Below are 16,567 nucleotides of genomic sequence, written 5' to 3'. Positions count from 1 at the left end.
TAAAAAGTTCTCATTTTAGAGGATCAAGTTGTGCATACATTCAAACATGGCTCTCTATTGGACCATGCACCAAAAGTAAAACAAATGCATAAGCAATTGAGGGGACATCAAGAGGTAAAAGAAAGTACAGCTTTATTCATCAGCTGTACAAGAATCTCATCATAGTGGGAAGAGAAAGGAAAAGGAAAATCAACAGGATGAAATTTCTATGAAATAATATGGAACGGTGATTACATCAGAAATATAAACCTTTAGATAACTGAGTGCATAAATGTTCATAATTTAGTCCCTAGACCAGAATGATTAAAACCAGTGAAATGTGGACATACACACAGTCACCAATGCTTGACTGCTTTATTGATCTTGCTTTTTTATAACAGCAATCTCCACCTCTTATGGGAAGTTCATGTTTGCTGTGGCAATGATTTCCTATCAAGCCAAAGAATCAACAACAAATGTGACTCAACTCCCTCAGAGTTAGTAGTTTCACATTATAGGTATGTTAAACAGAGACAGATTATGACTGATTTTTCTATGTCTAGAATTGCAACCAAAGCACCTATTTTTTTGTCACAAGCAAAAAGGCCATTATACAAGGCCTAACAGCATTAACTTCCAGTATACAAGTTTCTGATCCTTTCAAGTAATTGAAACCAGTGCTAATGTAGGCCCTGCACACAGCTTGCAAAACACACATTTTCTATTTCACTGAAAATATTAAACTTTCATCATAAAAGTTTTAATATTACAAAATTTCAAAATACATTTTCATTCTAAATATAGCCTAAAAACCATTCCACCATAAAAAGTTCTTAACGTTCCCTCCCCTTCATTAAAGCTAGAGGAAGCTTTAAGAAAAGATGTAGCCTAAAAATGTAAAAGTTGGCCTTTTTATTTTTTCTTATTTATTTTCAAAATTTTTTTAAAAAGTCAACAGCCATTTACTTATGAGAGCGTATGCAAATTCAAGTTATTTGCAGGAAAACAATGTGCAAAAATATTTCACTTAAGTCCAGCTTAGGAAAATACAGCTGGAAATCAGAATCCAAGGACTAGATCAGTGGCACAACTGCTGTTGCATTCCTTCAGTGAAGTTTCTTTAAGAAAGCCACAGACTGTAAAGAATGCAACCCCAAACACACTGCACAGCTCTGCATGATTGCCTTGGAAGACAGATGGGCTAAGTTGTTACAGCAGCTGACTGTGGAGAGCTGCTCAAACTTTTCTCTCCTTTTCCTGTTCATTGGCATGCTGTGTAACTTAGGAGTTTGGAATAACTTCACTTTAAATTACTTGGCCAAGATTTTTATTGATGATGCAAGTTATATTTTAACTCTTACATACTTACTATGAGTTCTGTAGATACCCTGTAGATAGTTGTATGTATTTGCATCTTTTACAGAAGGCATTTAGCTTTTTATTATGTGTCACACTACCACAAACATTCTGTATAATCCATACATTCAACTAAAACCTATTTCATATCTACACTGAAAGGGTATATCAATGATGACTTTCATTTATAAATAAATTACTTTATTTAAAAAGCAAATATTCATTGCTGGAAGGCTAAATTTCAAAGATTGAAAAATCACACTAGTTTTCTCTCTTACAGTGGAGAAAATAATATGTAAAGTATTTAGCAAGTGATGGTAGAATTTGACTGCAAATCACTCTAGCACTTCATGTTGGAGAAAGCATTACATAAATGGTCAAACCACCATTTGCTGCACAGGCTAGTTATTCTGGTTTATAGCTGTTCTTTCACATCAGGAAGAAAATGGCACTGAATTAAAATCCAATTAGCATGACAGTAGTCGTTATGAGGAAAAAACCCCAATTGTTTGGATATTGCCCTTTGCTCATACTCTGTTCGAGGTGATGGTACCTGCTTAATCTTATACAGTAAATTATTCAAGAGAGTAATTCCAGTAAGATAAAATACAAATAGCACAGGTATCTGTGACTTGTGTATCAGATCTAGTGTATGCAAAAATACTGATTTCATACATACATACAAATGTATCTGTATAGGGATAAAATGAGAATAGCAACATTATGAATTTGAGTAACAAGTTCAATAACTGAATTGCTCACTTGAGAGAAGGGAAAAAATTTTAAAAATACAAAAAGCTACAAATATTTATCAAGCTTTCCTTGGAGTATGAACCTTTCATTTTTAAACAAAATCTGGAAAATTATGTCTTTTTTTTGGCAGCAGAAGCAGCTTTTGATATTGCCCGTGAAATACAATCTGGGCATTCAGCTTAAATGAAGGCACTTCTTGACACTCCTATAGAGAAGGTGGAATACTGAAAAATGAGGCAAATGTGGTAAGTGTGCTGCTCTAATACTCTGACACTTTTTCTCTCCAAAAGAGTCCAATACGTCAAGAATGAGCTCAATTATCCCTTCTTCACATGACTGGGGCTTAAAGATAAGTGACAGGTTTAATGTAACTAACTTTTATGAACTACATAGAATTAAAAGAAAACAACTTGTTAGTCTGCACACACTCTTTTGACATATTTGGTACCATAGCTTGGTTACTAAGCCAGAGAAAGCAGTAAATGACAGAGCTGATGAGACAACACAAAATGCTGACAAGGTAGTCTAGAAATCTGATACAATCTTATAGCGAAGAATAAATATTAGGACTTGTTAAGAACATACTCTTCTTCAAGAGTAACTTCCATTTTTTTCACTTGTTCTTGGATTGATTTTGCCTGATGCTGAAGGGACTGCTTGTTCTTTGAACCAAGCTGTATCTCAGAGGAATTCTTCACCAAATTCTCAGCCTGTACTGCCATTGCTTCAGTTTGTTTAGAAAGTTCCTGTAAGGATGCAATATGTATTAATACAACCAGAGAGTTTCATATATTTACACAAAAAGTATTTTTTCTCAATGTTTATGGCACAAAAGTACCCGTGTCCTACATGTATATTCTGAATGTCTAAATACATAAAAACAATCTCAGAAGGAAGTTAATTTTTTATTACATTTGAGAAAAGTCCATTTGAGCAAATTAGATTGAATTAAATTTATCAAGGGATGCCGCATGTGCAAGTTTTTACTCAAAAAAGTTAAAGTTTCTTCTATAGCTCTTCAAGTCATTTATTTTTGCATTGTACAAGATAATATACATCTTTACTTAATTTTTCAATCCCACCATTCACCAAGTGGATTTTGCAGTACCTCATATTTTGTATTTTCACTTCATTTAGCAATTATTTTCTGTCACAAACATTAAACCCACACACCAGAAAAATTGATGCTTAGCATAATCAAGGTAGGTATAATTTATTATTGGCTTAGTCAAAGGTTAACAATGGTGTGCAAACCATGGCACTTAGGAAAAACAAGGACTATTATTACTTCTGTAGTAGAAAATAAACTGGGCTGGGATAATTCTGTCCTAATAAGGACAAATGGCATGTTATGGCTCTTCTCCATGGGGTGGGTAGACGTCTTTCCTTTTTCTTCTCAGGTCTAAGAGTGATATTTGTCCCATTCCACACAACCTTGCCAAAGTGCACCCTCGTAACATCGACATGCAAGTGCTCAACATCAGATTACCAGCATAGATGATTATTGAGCATAAAATGGGAAGTCCTCAAATAATATTAACTTTCAGCTTCAGATAACTATATCTTATATTAACTAGAATTATAGATACCTATAGCTTATATTAACTATAAGCTTCAGATGCAGACTTTGAGATATCCTTTGTGCTTTTTTCACAAAATGACTTTTTACCTCTGGAAAGTTTACGCGATCTCTCATCTGCATATGTAATTTGCATGGCCATTAATGGGAAACCATGCAAGGATTGAAGGCAATACACTCAGCCCATGTTAACAGGCAAGGCAGAAAGACACCTCAGTACCTGCATTTCACACAGTCAGTACCTTTGTCTGATCCAGTTCTGAGGAGAGGCTCTCTAAACTGCTAAAATTTAAGATACGTTCAAGTACAGAGCTTGCTTGATTGAGATATTTTACTACTGTTTCTTTGTCTCTTTCAAACTGCTCCCATTTATTTATTGTGACCTAAAAAACAGACAAACAAAACCAAAAAAGGAAAACAAGGAGATAAAAGGAGAGAAAATAAGATTTTTCTTGTACGTTACTGAAAAAGGAAAAAAGAGAAAGTCTTGACATAAAATAATTTTCCTGAGAAGCCATCTACTCAATAGTGAGTAGATGAAACTCTTCTAAACCAAATAAAACTTTCCTTGAATGTTTGCTGATTCATATTATGCTGTGCAAAAAAAGCACTATTCTCTACGTTGCCAGCAGTATGTAAATCTTATGTCCTGTAAGAAATCTAAAGTAATACATGTAGACATTTAGGGTGAGAAGTAGTAAAAAATAACAAAAGGATTTTTAATTCCTTTACTGAAATAAAATACAGTAAAATGTTAGAAGAAAATCCCTACTCACAGGAAAATCACACATAGGGACCTATTTGCTCTTTTCTGATAATGCAGAATTATGATTAACCTACAGTATTTAATTACCAGTCACAAGGACTACTACAGCTTAAACAATTATTTTCTTGATTCTGAAGCACAGATTAAAACTTTACATATGGGAATTTTTAGAGAAAAAATTTATTTCAATAATTAGTGCTTATATTAAGAAGTTACTTGAGGTTTATTGATCATGTTTCTCATCTTGTATTTTCTCATGGGAAATAATTTTGGTGACTTTAAACATTTGCATGGAATAGTGACTATTTGGATTAACATTCTGCTCAGAAACATTTATAAAGAGCAAATCAGATACAGGTGCAAGAAGCTATAAATTCTAATCCCAGTTCAGTCCATGATTAGTTATACAAGCAGAAGCAATCCATTTGAATTCCCCGTGACTTTCTCTTTCCTTAAATTTAGGATCACAGCATGTATTTCACACAATAGTTGTGAGGATTATATTTGCACATCAGGTGTTATAAACCTAATATCCAGCCTAAGGACACTCAACTAAAGAGCAATACCATCTTTAGTAACCAGTAAAGAGACATTAAAAAATAAATTCATGGATAAATGATTTAAAACTGTTAACTATTATGACTGAATAGTCGAGACTTTTAAACACTTCTAGGCCTGAATCCTATTTCTTTATTATTAAAGAGGTATATAGTTTCAAGAAATTTTCATAGATGTACTGATCATGAAAACCCCAAGGACCAAGAGTCAAAGGTGAGAAAATTAGCTCAAAAAGGAAAATGAGGAAGAAGTAAGCATGAGGTCTTATTTCTAAGAGCAATAGACCCACCTGCAGTTGCTCTTCCCGTTTCTCCATTGTCTGCTGCATGTTCTCCAATGTTCCCTCTAGTTTTTGTAAATCCTCTCGTACTGTGCTGGGCAGTCCACCTTCAATCTGCAGCCGCTTGGCTTGGGAAATCTGCTTTTGCACATCTTGCCTTTTTGCACGGAGTCTCCTTGTCCTTTGCTAAAAGGATGCATCCAACAGGAATGATTACTTACTGCTTTTGAGCCCCTTTGGGAAACTGGAACTATGCAGCCCCTTTCTGCTTTTGCAGGGTATGCAATGAGAGTTACAGACAAAGGGACAAACTGGGGCAAGTATCCTTGAGAGTAACACTCATCAAGTATATGCCCTAGCTTCCAAAATGTCAAATACTGCCTTTTGTGGCATGTACATGGAGAAAAAGAGTGAAAATATGGCCATTTATCCAAAACATATTTGAGAAAGCAGAAGCTGCAGCAGTTTAGCAACCACAGCAGGAGTCACAGGTGCATGTATTCCTCATGACTGAATCCACGTCTGCTCTGCACTCCTGAGGCACAAGTTGGAGTCCCAGATTGACCAAAGCAATCTATCAGCCCTCTTAGAGAGCAGCAGGGTGTGGCTGGGTTGTGTAACTCTGTCCTGGGGGTCTTTTTGATTTGTAGCACTATCAGAAACTCCTGAGAATACATTCTCTCTCCTTTATAACATGCCTGACTCAGCCAGCCTTGCTAGGTAAACTCACTCAATTCTCACTTGCTAGGTAAACTAGCTCAGTTCTACTCTGGGGACCTTCAGGTCTGTGTCAAAATCTGTTTCTGCCTTGGCAGAATCCATACCACAAGGAAAAGAGCTCAAGGAGAAGTTAACTATTTCTACTACCTCTCCCAAAATGGATAAAGAATGTGGAGTGTTTAAAGAATGAATACAAACCTTAACACATACAATAGTGCTTATAAACACCAAAGAGTTTAGATAAGACACAAGTAAGACTTAGTTAGTGATTGGTCAGACACTAAGCTGTCTGACTCCACAGAAATAGATATTAACATAAAAAACTGAAATAATAGCCAAACACTGGCAGTAAATGATTCCTATTCTCATTAGCTCTGAGGTGCTCAAGAAGTTATTTTCCCATATTTGGCCTTAAAAGCCATGATTCTTGGTGTATGCAAGCCATACCATTGATTATTACTGTAGCCTGTAGATGTTTGTATCCATTATCAGTGCATTAAAAACCTCCTGTTCTACTCCTACAGAACGAAGGCCCATCTGTCACAAAAACAGCTATCCAGAGAAGAAAATGAGGCTACAGCAACACCTTCCCTCCAATATTTAGTCGGGGCCACATCAAACTGCTAAAATAGAGAAATTTCCAAAGAATTGTGCTCAATTTACCATGACTGAATCTGAAATTCAAGCCATAGAAAGGCAAAAATGGTGAGTCTACATATCTACAGCGTACATTCACCTAAAATTTAAAGTGAATGAAATTTTTTTCCCAGTGTTTTGTGTCCCAAAACCCCATATGAAATAAAACTTGACAATTAACACTTAAAAGATACTGAAAACATTTTTCATTAAAAGAAATCTATTCTAGGCCATATAGGACTGTTTCCTTTATAACTCTTTCGAGTTTAAATATAAAGACTTATATTAATGGACATAACAAAATTTTGTAATTACATAAATTAGCATTTTAAAAAAATTAGAAATGGACATGAGTAATTGCCCTACCTGATGATGAAGCAGTAGTTGCTGAGCTTGTAGTAAACTTTCGGTATCCAGGATCTTTTCAGCCTCTGCTTGGACTTCTTTAGAGTTGTTGATCAACTCTTCAATTGCACTTTTAACTTCTTCTTTGTACTGGACACAGTCTCCAACAGCACCCAAGGTATTTTCAATCTAACATCACAGATAAATTTAAGTATTTCATGTTGAAAGACACATCTATATTTTAAGGGTACATTTATATTTGCAGTACTTTTCCAAAAACACAGTAATTTTTTTATATTTGAACCATTTTTATCTCCAGCATTTTTGACACCTTTAACTTTACATTGAAAAAGTGTCCCTAGGCTTAAAATGTGACTGGGGAGAGCTCTGTCTTGTTCAAGTGATCACCACTTACTGGTGATCACTTAGAAAACACACACTCTCCTCCCTTATCCCTGCAGGCTGACCCAGATTCCAAAACACCTGCACTACTCAACACACACACACAAAATTCTGCTGCCATTTGGGCTGTCTTGTGTTTCGGTCAATCACAAATACACTGAAGTGCTGAATTACCCTGGTTTTATGGACCACAATGTGCATGTGCTGCAGTATCCAGTCTCAGCGCGCAACATTTTATAAAGAAAGAGGAGTATCTATTAAACACACCAGAAAGGTCTTTATTTGTGTGATTCAACTAAATTCATGTGGCTGACTCTCAGGCTCTGTTCCTCATATAGTTCCTGTGGTTTAGGGTTTTAATCATAAACAATTCTAGATCGTTTTCTTTTTCATTTTCATGTTTCTTTCCTTTCATTTTCACTTTGGAGAGTCATTTGAACTCAAGCCATTTAATTTCCTGCTGTATAAATATTTAGGTTTTAGTCTCCAAAAGCATTGCTGAACTCTGGCAATGCCCAGCATCAGTCCTTGCCTAAATAGTCTCATCCATCTGATTAACAAGCTTTATAAACAGTATTCTGACTTCTAAGAATCAGTAGTTGTTTAACTATAATATAGAGTGCCATTTAGATGATGCTTTTAGATTCAAACCAAGTATTTACTTCTATTACCCTCATTAAGTTATTCTCATTAACTTACATTTAATTCTGACTTTTAGAGGAAACAAAAAACAAGTGATTTAACTCCAAAAATTACACCCCAAAAATTAAAAATAAGATTAAAAAAAAAGACAGAAAATTAAGCTTTTTCCAGTCAGGTAGAAATTACATTTCTTGTCCAAACTTTCCAAACAGCTTTCACACCACAGAAGTTTAGAGAACTTTCAGTAAATAGATAGGAATTTTATGCATTTGAAACCCCTATAAGGCCTCCACAAGAACTGACATCCACAGTGAAATTCTGAAGTCTGAACTCCTTCTCTTTCCTGAACTCTTTCTTTGCTTTTAAGTGGGTCTATTCAACCTTTTAAATGCAAGATTCTGTTTCACCTGATTTTTCTTTTAACTGTATAAATTGTGAAGCAGTAAGTTCCCTGAGAGCCCACATAACTCAAGGTTTCAGTGTTTCTGAGAGGTTTTGCTTGTTGTGAGTTAGAAATTTCCCAGGATTTCTGCAGTCACAGTATCTCCTTTTCATTCAGAGCTCAGAGAACTGCAGCCTTTTTCTGCAAGTTCTGGACATGATATACATTCTTAATGACTAGGAACAACCCCAAAGCAGTACTTTATTTCAGCATAAAAGATAAATAAATCATTATTAAAGGGAAATTTTATATCCACTAGCTGATGTAAATCATGGTTTTGACAATGTTCACTACAAACTGAATTAAAAAACCTAAAAAAATAGAGATTTTGATTGCAGAAACATTTACTATGATGCTTTCCAATTCTGCAAAGGGAAAAGAGCCAACAGAATAATGTCTTTTTCTTTTTTTTTTTTTTTTTTTTGCCCGGTAGTCTCAGTGCTTTGCTACCCATGGAGTATAAATTAATCTTTCCTTGCTGAAGGCTTGCAGTTTAATTAAAAAAGCACAGCAGGGAACTTGTGCTTGTGAAGCCACGGTTGATGTCATGTCATGGGACACTGTAAGTGCAGAGCTCTTGTGTCTGTCATGCTGTACCTCAGCCAGCAAATCCAGAAGTCTCTTGAAGTCACTGGAAAGTTTACAGAGCTCATCCTCTGTCTCTTTGGCCTCCAAATCAGGACAAAGTGAGGTCAAAACAACAAGTCTGGATTTCAGCCAGTTGTGATTTTCTCCATGCTTGTGAATATGCTTCCTAATTTCCTGCAGAAAAAAATCAAAACATATTTTCTTCAAATATACAAAATACATCAATAACTGACATTCATGGCATAGTAGGGTAAACATACTACTTTAGCTTGAAACACTAGAAATGCAGTAGTTTTCTATTTGCATAGCTCTATCAGATTCTATTTCAGTCAATGGCTAGAATTTTGCACTTCTTCCACACTTTACTTCAGTACAAATTAAACTGTTCTTTAGTAGTGGAATACTCTTCCCTCATAAACCTTTTTACTTACAGATAGATAGATAGAGGGCAGGTGCCACATGTATATTTTCCATATATTGACCATATTTCTTAGTTGCAATTTAAATGTGAGTTGCTGACTTCCCCAAAGAGAAAATTTTATGCAATATAAAGTTAAGTGTAATTTTTTTCCTATTTAAATTTCTTTATTTCCACACTTCTTCTCAGTCTGTAGTTCATTTGTATCTTTGTGCTGATGAAATGTTGGCAGCAGTGAAACTACATGAGTAAATCAGACTTTTTGAAGCAGAAGCACTTATTAAGCTAAGGCTCTGTCAGTTTTATCAAGGTCATCCTAATAATGTTTCTCCATATAGCCAGACTCATAACCTGCTCATGAGTTTCACATAAACACCTGAAGTATGTAGGTGCTCCTAGTATGTGAAATTTAAAATAACACAAAAAACAGAAAGAAGGGTCAAGTCCCAGGTCTCACAATAAATTATTGCTTTAAACTAATTTAACTAACTAAATCTTCAGCTGTTCTATCACTTTGTTATCAGTCACCAGTACAAAACTGAATGGTAGAATATTTTTTCCTCCTCTGTTATACTATGGTAGAAGAGAATTTCTATAATAGATGATTTCCTTACAAGTAAGTAATTAAATCTAAGATCATTAAAGAACCTGTAATCCAGAAATTTTTGCTTTTCTTTGAGCAGTACTTTTAACTCTGCATGCAATAAGATGAGGGGCGAATATTTTTTCAATCTGCCCCTATAATTTTAATATTCTACATATAGAGGGAAAAGGACCTGTCACTCTCTAAAGTATTAAAAAATTATTATTTTATTATATTTAATTAAATAATTATTAAGTTATTAAAAAATTATTATTATCTGCTACACTTGCTGTAACATGCACCTTTGTCCTGGTAATGTTTTTAAGAATACCAGGAATCAACAGAGCTACTATGGTCTCTGTAGTAAAACAGTTGCACTACTTTGGAGCAGAGTTTTATCCAGAGTCCCAGTAGCAGTGACCACAGCTTTGTTAGAATATAATCTAAGGGCTCACCCCCACAGATGCTTTACACTGCTTGTATTTGGCAGTATCATTAACATTTTCCTTTATCTTCTTTAGCTCTTTTTCTGTTGATGAAATCCAATTTGCCAATTCAGAAAATCTGGAATAAGATATCACAGGATGAAAAAAAACCAAAAGTTAGACAAAAATTGCTACCACAAAACAATAACCTCTTAAGTGTAGGCATAAAATTATAAAATCCACTTGAAGCCCCACTATAATTTGTGGAATTTACACAAAGTATAGTTTTCTACTTGAAGCTAAGATCACAGCATCACTTTTCCCATGACTGATCTATGATGACACACAGAGAAGTGACCATGCACAAGGCTCTGCCAGACCCAGGTAGGAATGGAGGTGACACCTGCTCCTATAGCCCTTCCAGGTGTCCGAGTGCTCTGTCAGCTTCATGTATGTGCTGTCTATCTGGGATTTCAGATCCTTCAGGATTCTCTGGCTGCTTTCCAATGTCCCCCTCACTGGATCAGACACTGGCAGCTTTTGGCACAGTTCTTCCATTCGTTGTAGCCTTTTCTCACACAGGTGGTAAGATCCCTTATCACCAAAGAACAACTGATGGGAGATAAAGCAGAAAATTCAACAGAGATACAAACTGGAAGAAATCACCCAGCATATCTTTATATTTTTCATAAACTTCTAAATTAAAAGAAACTTTTTTTTAAATCAAGAATTGATCTGTCATAAGCTGGACACAGAGAGTTTGTTGGCTGAAGTCAGAACTTCTGTTTATTACTGACTTTGAAATGTATTTCTGCAAACACCCCCCTGGAGGCATGGAACTCATACCATGTGTTCCTTGATCATTCTTTCATTGCCTTCTCTGGATAACACCTTGTTCTGTCGAGCTAGTTCAGCTTTGCACTCCTCCACTGTCACCAGGAACTTGCTTTTCTGTACTTCGATTTTCAAGTGGATCAAATGATATGGGGCTTCTGTTTGAAGATCCTACACACCCACAGGGGCAATAAAGAAGCACAGAGATAAAACACTACTCCCACTACTTCCATGCAAATTTGCTACAAATAAATAGTCTAAAACCTGATAATATAGAAAATAAAACATATACATTCATGACCAGATAGGGGTTTGTTCATATCCACATTGTTACCAATGCCTTAGATTTATCAAAAGGTCATCAATTGTGCACCAAAATGTGTGTGTGTATATGGCACATTACAGAGACATCTTCATTCTTGGCAAGACACAGCAAATATTTCCTGCATAAAATAGTATTCACAACTGCTTCCATAGGTTTCTGCCTGCCTGCTGGTGAGACCCCTCATCCATCACTCCAACTTTGACCAGCTACATGCTGTAGCAGGCAAAATATTCCATAGTTGGTGAGCAAAGTTAGTTCAGTTGTTAGAGTCTTTGGCATAAGACACAATTTAGGCTGATGGCCTGATGTCTTACAAATTTGTTTGTTTGGCCAGGAAAGTAACTGTAATTATCCAACATCAGCATAAAGGAAAAAATGCTAGCACTCGTACTCAAGACAGGTATCATTATGACTGTAGGTAGCAAGAGAGAAATGTTTTATAATTAATTTCTCACATTTCCTGAATTTACTTAAAAGGGTTTTTCAAGAGGCTACTTGCAGGTGTAGAGGTATCTAATATTATAAAATACTTTTCCCTCCTTTTTTTCTCAATTTTTTGAGAAGCCAAATAATACAAACTATTTTGTTTCCTTTCATTTTAATTTTTTTTCAATATTTAAGTCATTCAGAAACTTCCCAAAACTAAGACCGACAATATCCAGAGATGTCATTCACTAACCTTCCACTGCCTATGGAGTTTCCTCACAGCTTCCTGCAGGCTGTGTTGCTCTTGTTCTGGGAGGATATCAGTAAGTTCATCACAAGCTTTTAGAAAAGCATTTAGCACTCTCTGATCCAGCTGGTTAAAAAATTCCTGAAATGGTGGCAGAAAGTGAGAACATGAGAAGATGAAGCTGGATATTGATATGCCAACATGAAGTTCCCTAATACACTCTCTGTTTCAATGGTATTTCTGTTCCATTAAAGAACTGATATTTTAATAAAGGAAATAACTATTTCTAGCCACTTAAAGTCCAGCAAATGAATTTATTCTCAGCCAGTCCACTGAAACAGTATTTTAACAAGAAGACATTTCAAAGCTACATGCATAAGTTATGGTTAAAATACAGAAACAGATATTTATCAAAAAAAAAAAAAAAAAAGAGCAGTGGATGTGTGAGATTGTCAAATATAGTGTTCTAACTCCCAATGGTTTACTGAAAATCCCACTCTAGGTTTTTTCACTTTGTGGTTGCTTACATCCAATCGTACATCAGTAAGTGAGCTGATAATTTCCTCTTTTGTTTTTCAATATTAACATTAGTTTGAGCTAATCTGTACAACTTCTACACATGCAAGAAATCCATACCAATTTTAGAATTAAGTAGGCTTTTATGTCATGCATTCAAAGATTTCCATGAGGAAGGTCAGAGAATTTACTCACGCTATGTTTCCTGAGAAGCTCTTCAGGATTTCCTTTTTCTTTTAAGCAACAATTGGCAATCTGTATTACTTTCTCCAGTTCTGCTCTAGACTCCTCAAACTTCTTCATCAAACGGCTATTTGCTTCTATGTTTTTCCTCCACTCACCAGCTTTCCTGACCATATTCTGAGTCACAAGCAAAGAAAATGAGCTGGCACTTTCACACTGAGTTTTATTCGCTCTCTTTCACCATGACCTTACAAAACATGCATTTAATTTGCTTCACTCTTTCAAATATATGATTTTTACCATGCTTCTCTCTCTCATGATCCCATTTTCCCTGTTTTTAATACTGAGGCTTGTGCTAATGTCATCATTCAAATAAAAAACCAGTAGATTAGATGTCTCTTATTTTCAGAATGCCTCTGCCATTTGATTAGTGAGTTTTTTTCCTAAAGCCTGCTTTCAAATGTAAAGCACCTGGTACAATCAGAAGCTTGCCATTTCACTTTTCCTAGCACCAAACTACCTCTCCTAACATGACTCAAAGTGAGGGTGATTTGACCCATAGATCCAACCAGTTCCATGCTTCAGTTCTTCTGACCTGGAAGAGGTTTGTATGATTATCACACCAGTACGTTAGATAGGTAACCGGGCACAAGGCTGCTTAGAAGACAGCAAATTTTGTGGTTTAGTTGCTGAAATCCTCATTTTGCAACGCTAGTCACAGCTCTTCCATTAGTCTGCTTTTTAGTCCATCCCTGTGCACTGCAATATCCAGTGGCTCCAATTTCATGAGCAAGTAAGAAAGCTTACCAGGAGAAAGGAACAGTTCAGCACTTTAACTGCTGCAAGGTACTTGCATCACTGCTTACTGCACATCCACTTCACCATCCTCACTGATTACAAACCTCAGCATAAGGAACTTTGGTGAGTTTACCCAGCCAGCTAATCAAACCTGCAATTCTCAACTTAAACATCTTGCTAAATCTCTTCAAAGTTTTCTGATAAAAATATCTGCATAGTAATAGAATCATATAGGGTTGCACTATTTACATGAAAAACTGCCAATTTCCAGCATTTTACCTTCAGGTCTGAAACACTTTGTATGATTATACCCTATTTTTTGGGTTTACTTTCTAACACAAAAGAGATAAACCACAGCCCAGCCCTATAGAAACAGAGTAATTAATGTTGAACATGGTAAATTTACCAAGTTATAAGTGCATCTGCTTTTGCTGCAATAAGCTAAACTTAAAAAATTATTTCTACATCATAAATCAATCACAACTTATCTTTAGGTACACTTCACAAAATACAATATAAATTCTGAAATTCACCTCTCAGAGAGCTATTTATTGATAGGTGATTTTCTGCAGTTTAAAATTCAGCCTGGTTAGCTTTATACTGAATAAAAATCACCTGAAAATAAATGTGATAAAACCCATCATGTGGAAATATTACTCAAAGATAGTCACAGAATCACTGAAAATCCTCAATTTGAGTGGACATAAGGATCACTGAGATAATCTCTGGGTCTGCACAAGACAACCCCCCAAAAAAAATCACACCACATGTAATAGCTAATTTCAGTTTAGAGTGGGGCTAGACTGGTGCCGAACAGCCCCAAAAATAGCAGTAGCAACTGATAACAACAGGTAAGGGGAAATATAAGTCAAAGGCCACATCTTTGGATTATCAAATGAAATAGATTTGCAGCTTTCTATATTCAGTCCACTGCATTTTCTGAGGAAATAAAATGTCCAGCAATAGGAGCATGTGCAAGCTTCCATCTTCCACGCTTTGTGTGAAAGGGGATGTGTGGGAATATAGAAGTAGATGATTAGCCAAGATAATAAAGTCAGGAGAAACAGCAAACAGTGCAGCCCTAACAGTAGGATTTCAGGTTCCTCCATCCAAAGGGCCCTGAGGCATGTGCAAGTTCTCTCAAATCCCAGGTTCCTCTGTGGCACGCTCACCTCTGAATAGGTGCATGGAGAACATGACTGTCAATCCCCTGACCCCCTATTAATATGTGATAAAGACAAATCTTTAGTTGATAACTTGACATCACAGAGGTGAGGTATCCAGGACAGTAGCTACAGAGGATGACATGTAGGTACAGCAGGATGGATCAGCTGCACATGAACAAATTTCCAGAAATATGCACCAAGGTATGGCATTTTTACCTGAAAAGCAATCTGAACTTGTGTAACTTTCTTCTGAAATGTAGACTGATGAAAATGCTTTAACACTTCAGTTGAAGCCACACACTGAAGGATACTCTGACTATTTCTCTCAATTAGGGACACATCTTTCTTGCAGTTTTCTTGATAAGCTACCAAATCCTGAAAGAAAAAAAAAACATATATCTACCCTGGCCAGGAACAAAGAAAAAAAAGGTTTGGCAAAATAACAGGAAGATGCTTTTTGACAGTAAAGACAAAAGTGATGAGGTCCCAGGACTATCACAAAGAGACTACACAAAATGTTACACGGGATAACACAGATGACACAACTTTCTCCTTGAATGTGAACTGTTGTACCCAAATAGATCTCTAGCTGAAAACAAAATACAGATATGTACTCAAGTCCTTTGGGAAGAGAATGGAGGTCTGTTGATCTACATTGCCAATACACTGTAGGTCAATGCATTGTTCTGTGATTTAATTTTATGGTATTTCTGTATTTATAGTATAACTGAAATTACCAACAGTGACATAGGAATGACAGCTGTCAGTAGCATGTTGAGATCTCAACCTTCCTTGCCTTTCAACAAATTAATCCTTCATGTCAGCTTTTGGAATTCAGATTTCATTATAAATTACATTAAGTCATAAGAAATATACTTTTAAAAAGAGAGAAAAAGAAAACATGCATGAAATAGTACAGGCTGAAAAAAAGTTTTAAAAATCCTACTTTCATTTAACTTTTCAAGGGAGTTGTGACTAGCTTGGAATTCCTCCAAAAAGAAATGCTTTTTAGCCATTAAGAATAGTTAATGCTATACTGCAAGTAATTTCAAATAAAGCACGTTTCAAGCCCTTAAAAAACTTCAATAATAGTCCAAGGAAATTTAGAGAAGTTTCTGATCTTGATTTTTGATCTGCTTAATAAAAAAACCAATGTATTTCTTGTATTTCAGTCCAATTTCCACTAGATTTAAAAAAAAAAAAAGTCTTATGTTTACTTCTTGGATTTAAACCAGGACACTAGATAGGAACAAAAGTTTCAAATTTTTTTTTGTATTTATGCCTAGCTGACTTTAGGATAAGGCTTCATCTGTTGCCTGAATATCTGCTCAACTTACAGAGTTACAATCCAAATTGTTAGAAAGATGATTGCAAATACTCAGAGGCAGCAGACCTTTGTGAGATGCTTTTGAAACTTACTTGGGCTTTTTGTTTGAGAACAGTTGTTGGTTGTGCTTCAGGATCCAGGATGGAAATGATTTCATTTACTTTTTCAAGAGATTCATAAAAATGTGTGATTTGTTTCTCCAGTTCTTCCAGTGGAGACAGGAGACGTTGGCATTCATACAGCAGGGCACTGGAATACTCCTTAACCTTGTGG

General features: G+C 35.7%; 1 protein-coding gene across 18 annotated transcripts in view; it reads right to left on the bottom strand.

Moving 5' to 3' along the window:
• SYNE1 (spectrin repeat containing nuclear envelope protein 1) overlaps positions 1-16,567 on the bottom strand; it is a 293,660-nt gene that overhangs the window by 179,215 nt on the left and 97,878 nt on the right. For all 18 annotated transcript variants that reach the window (XM_074537722.1, XM_074537721.1, XM_074537729.1 and 15 more), the window contains 12 exons: positions 16,387-16,560; positions 15,184-15,342; positions 13,016-13,180; positions 12,311-12,445; positions 11,319-11,477; positions 10,876-11,084; positions 10,503-10,611; positions 9,056-9,220; positions 6,994-7,161; positions 5,281-5,457; positions 3,910-4,050; positions 2,674-2,834 (listed from right to left, as the gene is read on the bottom strand). In XM_074537722.1, coding sequence (XP_074393823.1) covers positions 2,674-2,834; positions 3,910-4,050; positions 5,281-5,457; positions 6,994-7,161; positions 9,056-9,220; positions 10,503-10,611; positions 10,876-11,084; positions 11,319-11,477; positions 12,311-12,445; positions 13,016-13,180; positions 15,184-15,342; positions 16,387-16,560 — 1,922 coding nt within the window. The remainder of the gene's footprint in view (positions 1-2,673; positions 2,835-3,909; positions 4,051-5,280; positions 5,458-6,993; positions 7,162-9,055; positions 9,221-10,502; positions 10,612-10,875; positions 11,085-11,318; positions 11,478-12,310; positions 12,446-13,015; positions 13,181-15,183; positions 15,343-16,386; positions 16,561-16,567) is intronic.

Source organism: Zonotrichia albicollis, chromosome 3 (assembly GCF_047830755.1).
Source record: "Zonotrichia albicollis isolate bZonAlb1 chromosome 3, bZonAlb1.hap1, whole genome shotgun sequence".
NCBI lineage: Eukaryota > Metazoa > Chordata > Aves > Passeriformes > Passerellidae > Zonotrichia > Zonotrichia albicollis.
The sequence above is the reverse complement of the archived record's forward strand: the minus strand, read 5'-3'. Positions and strand labels throughout refer to the sequence as shown.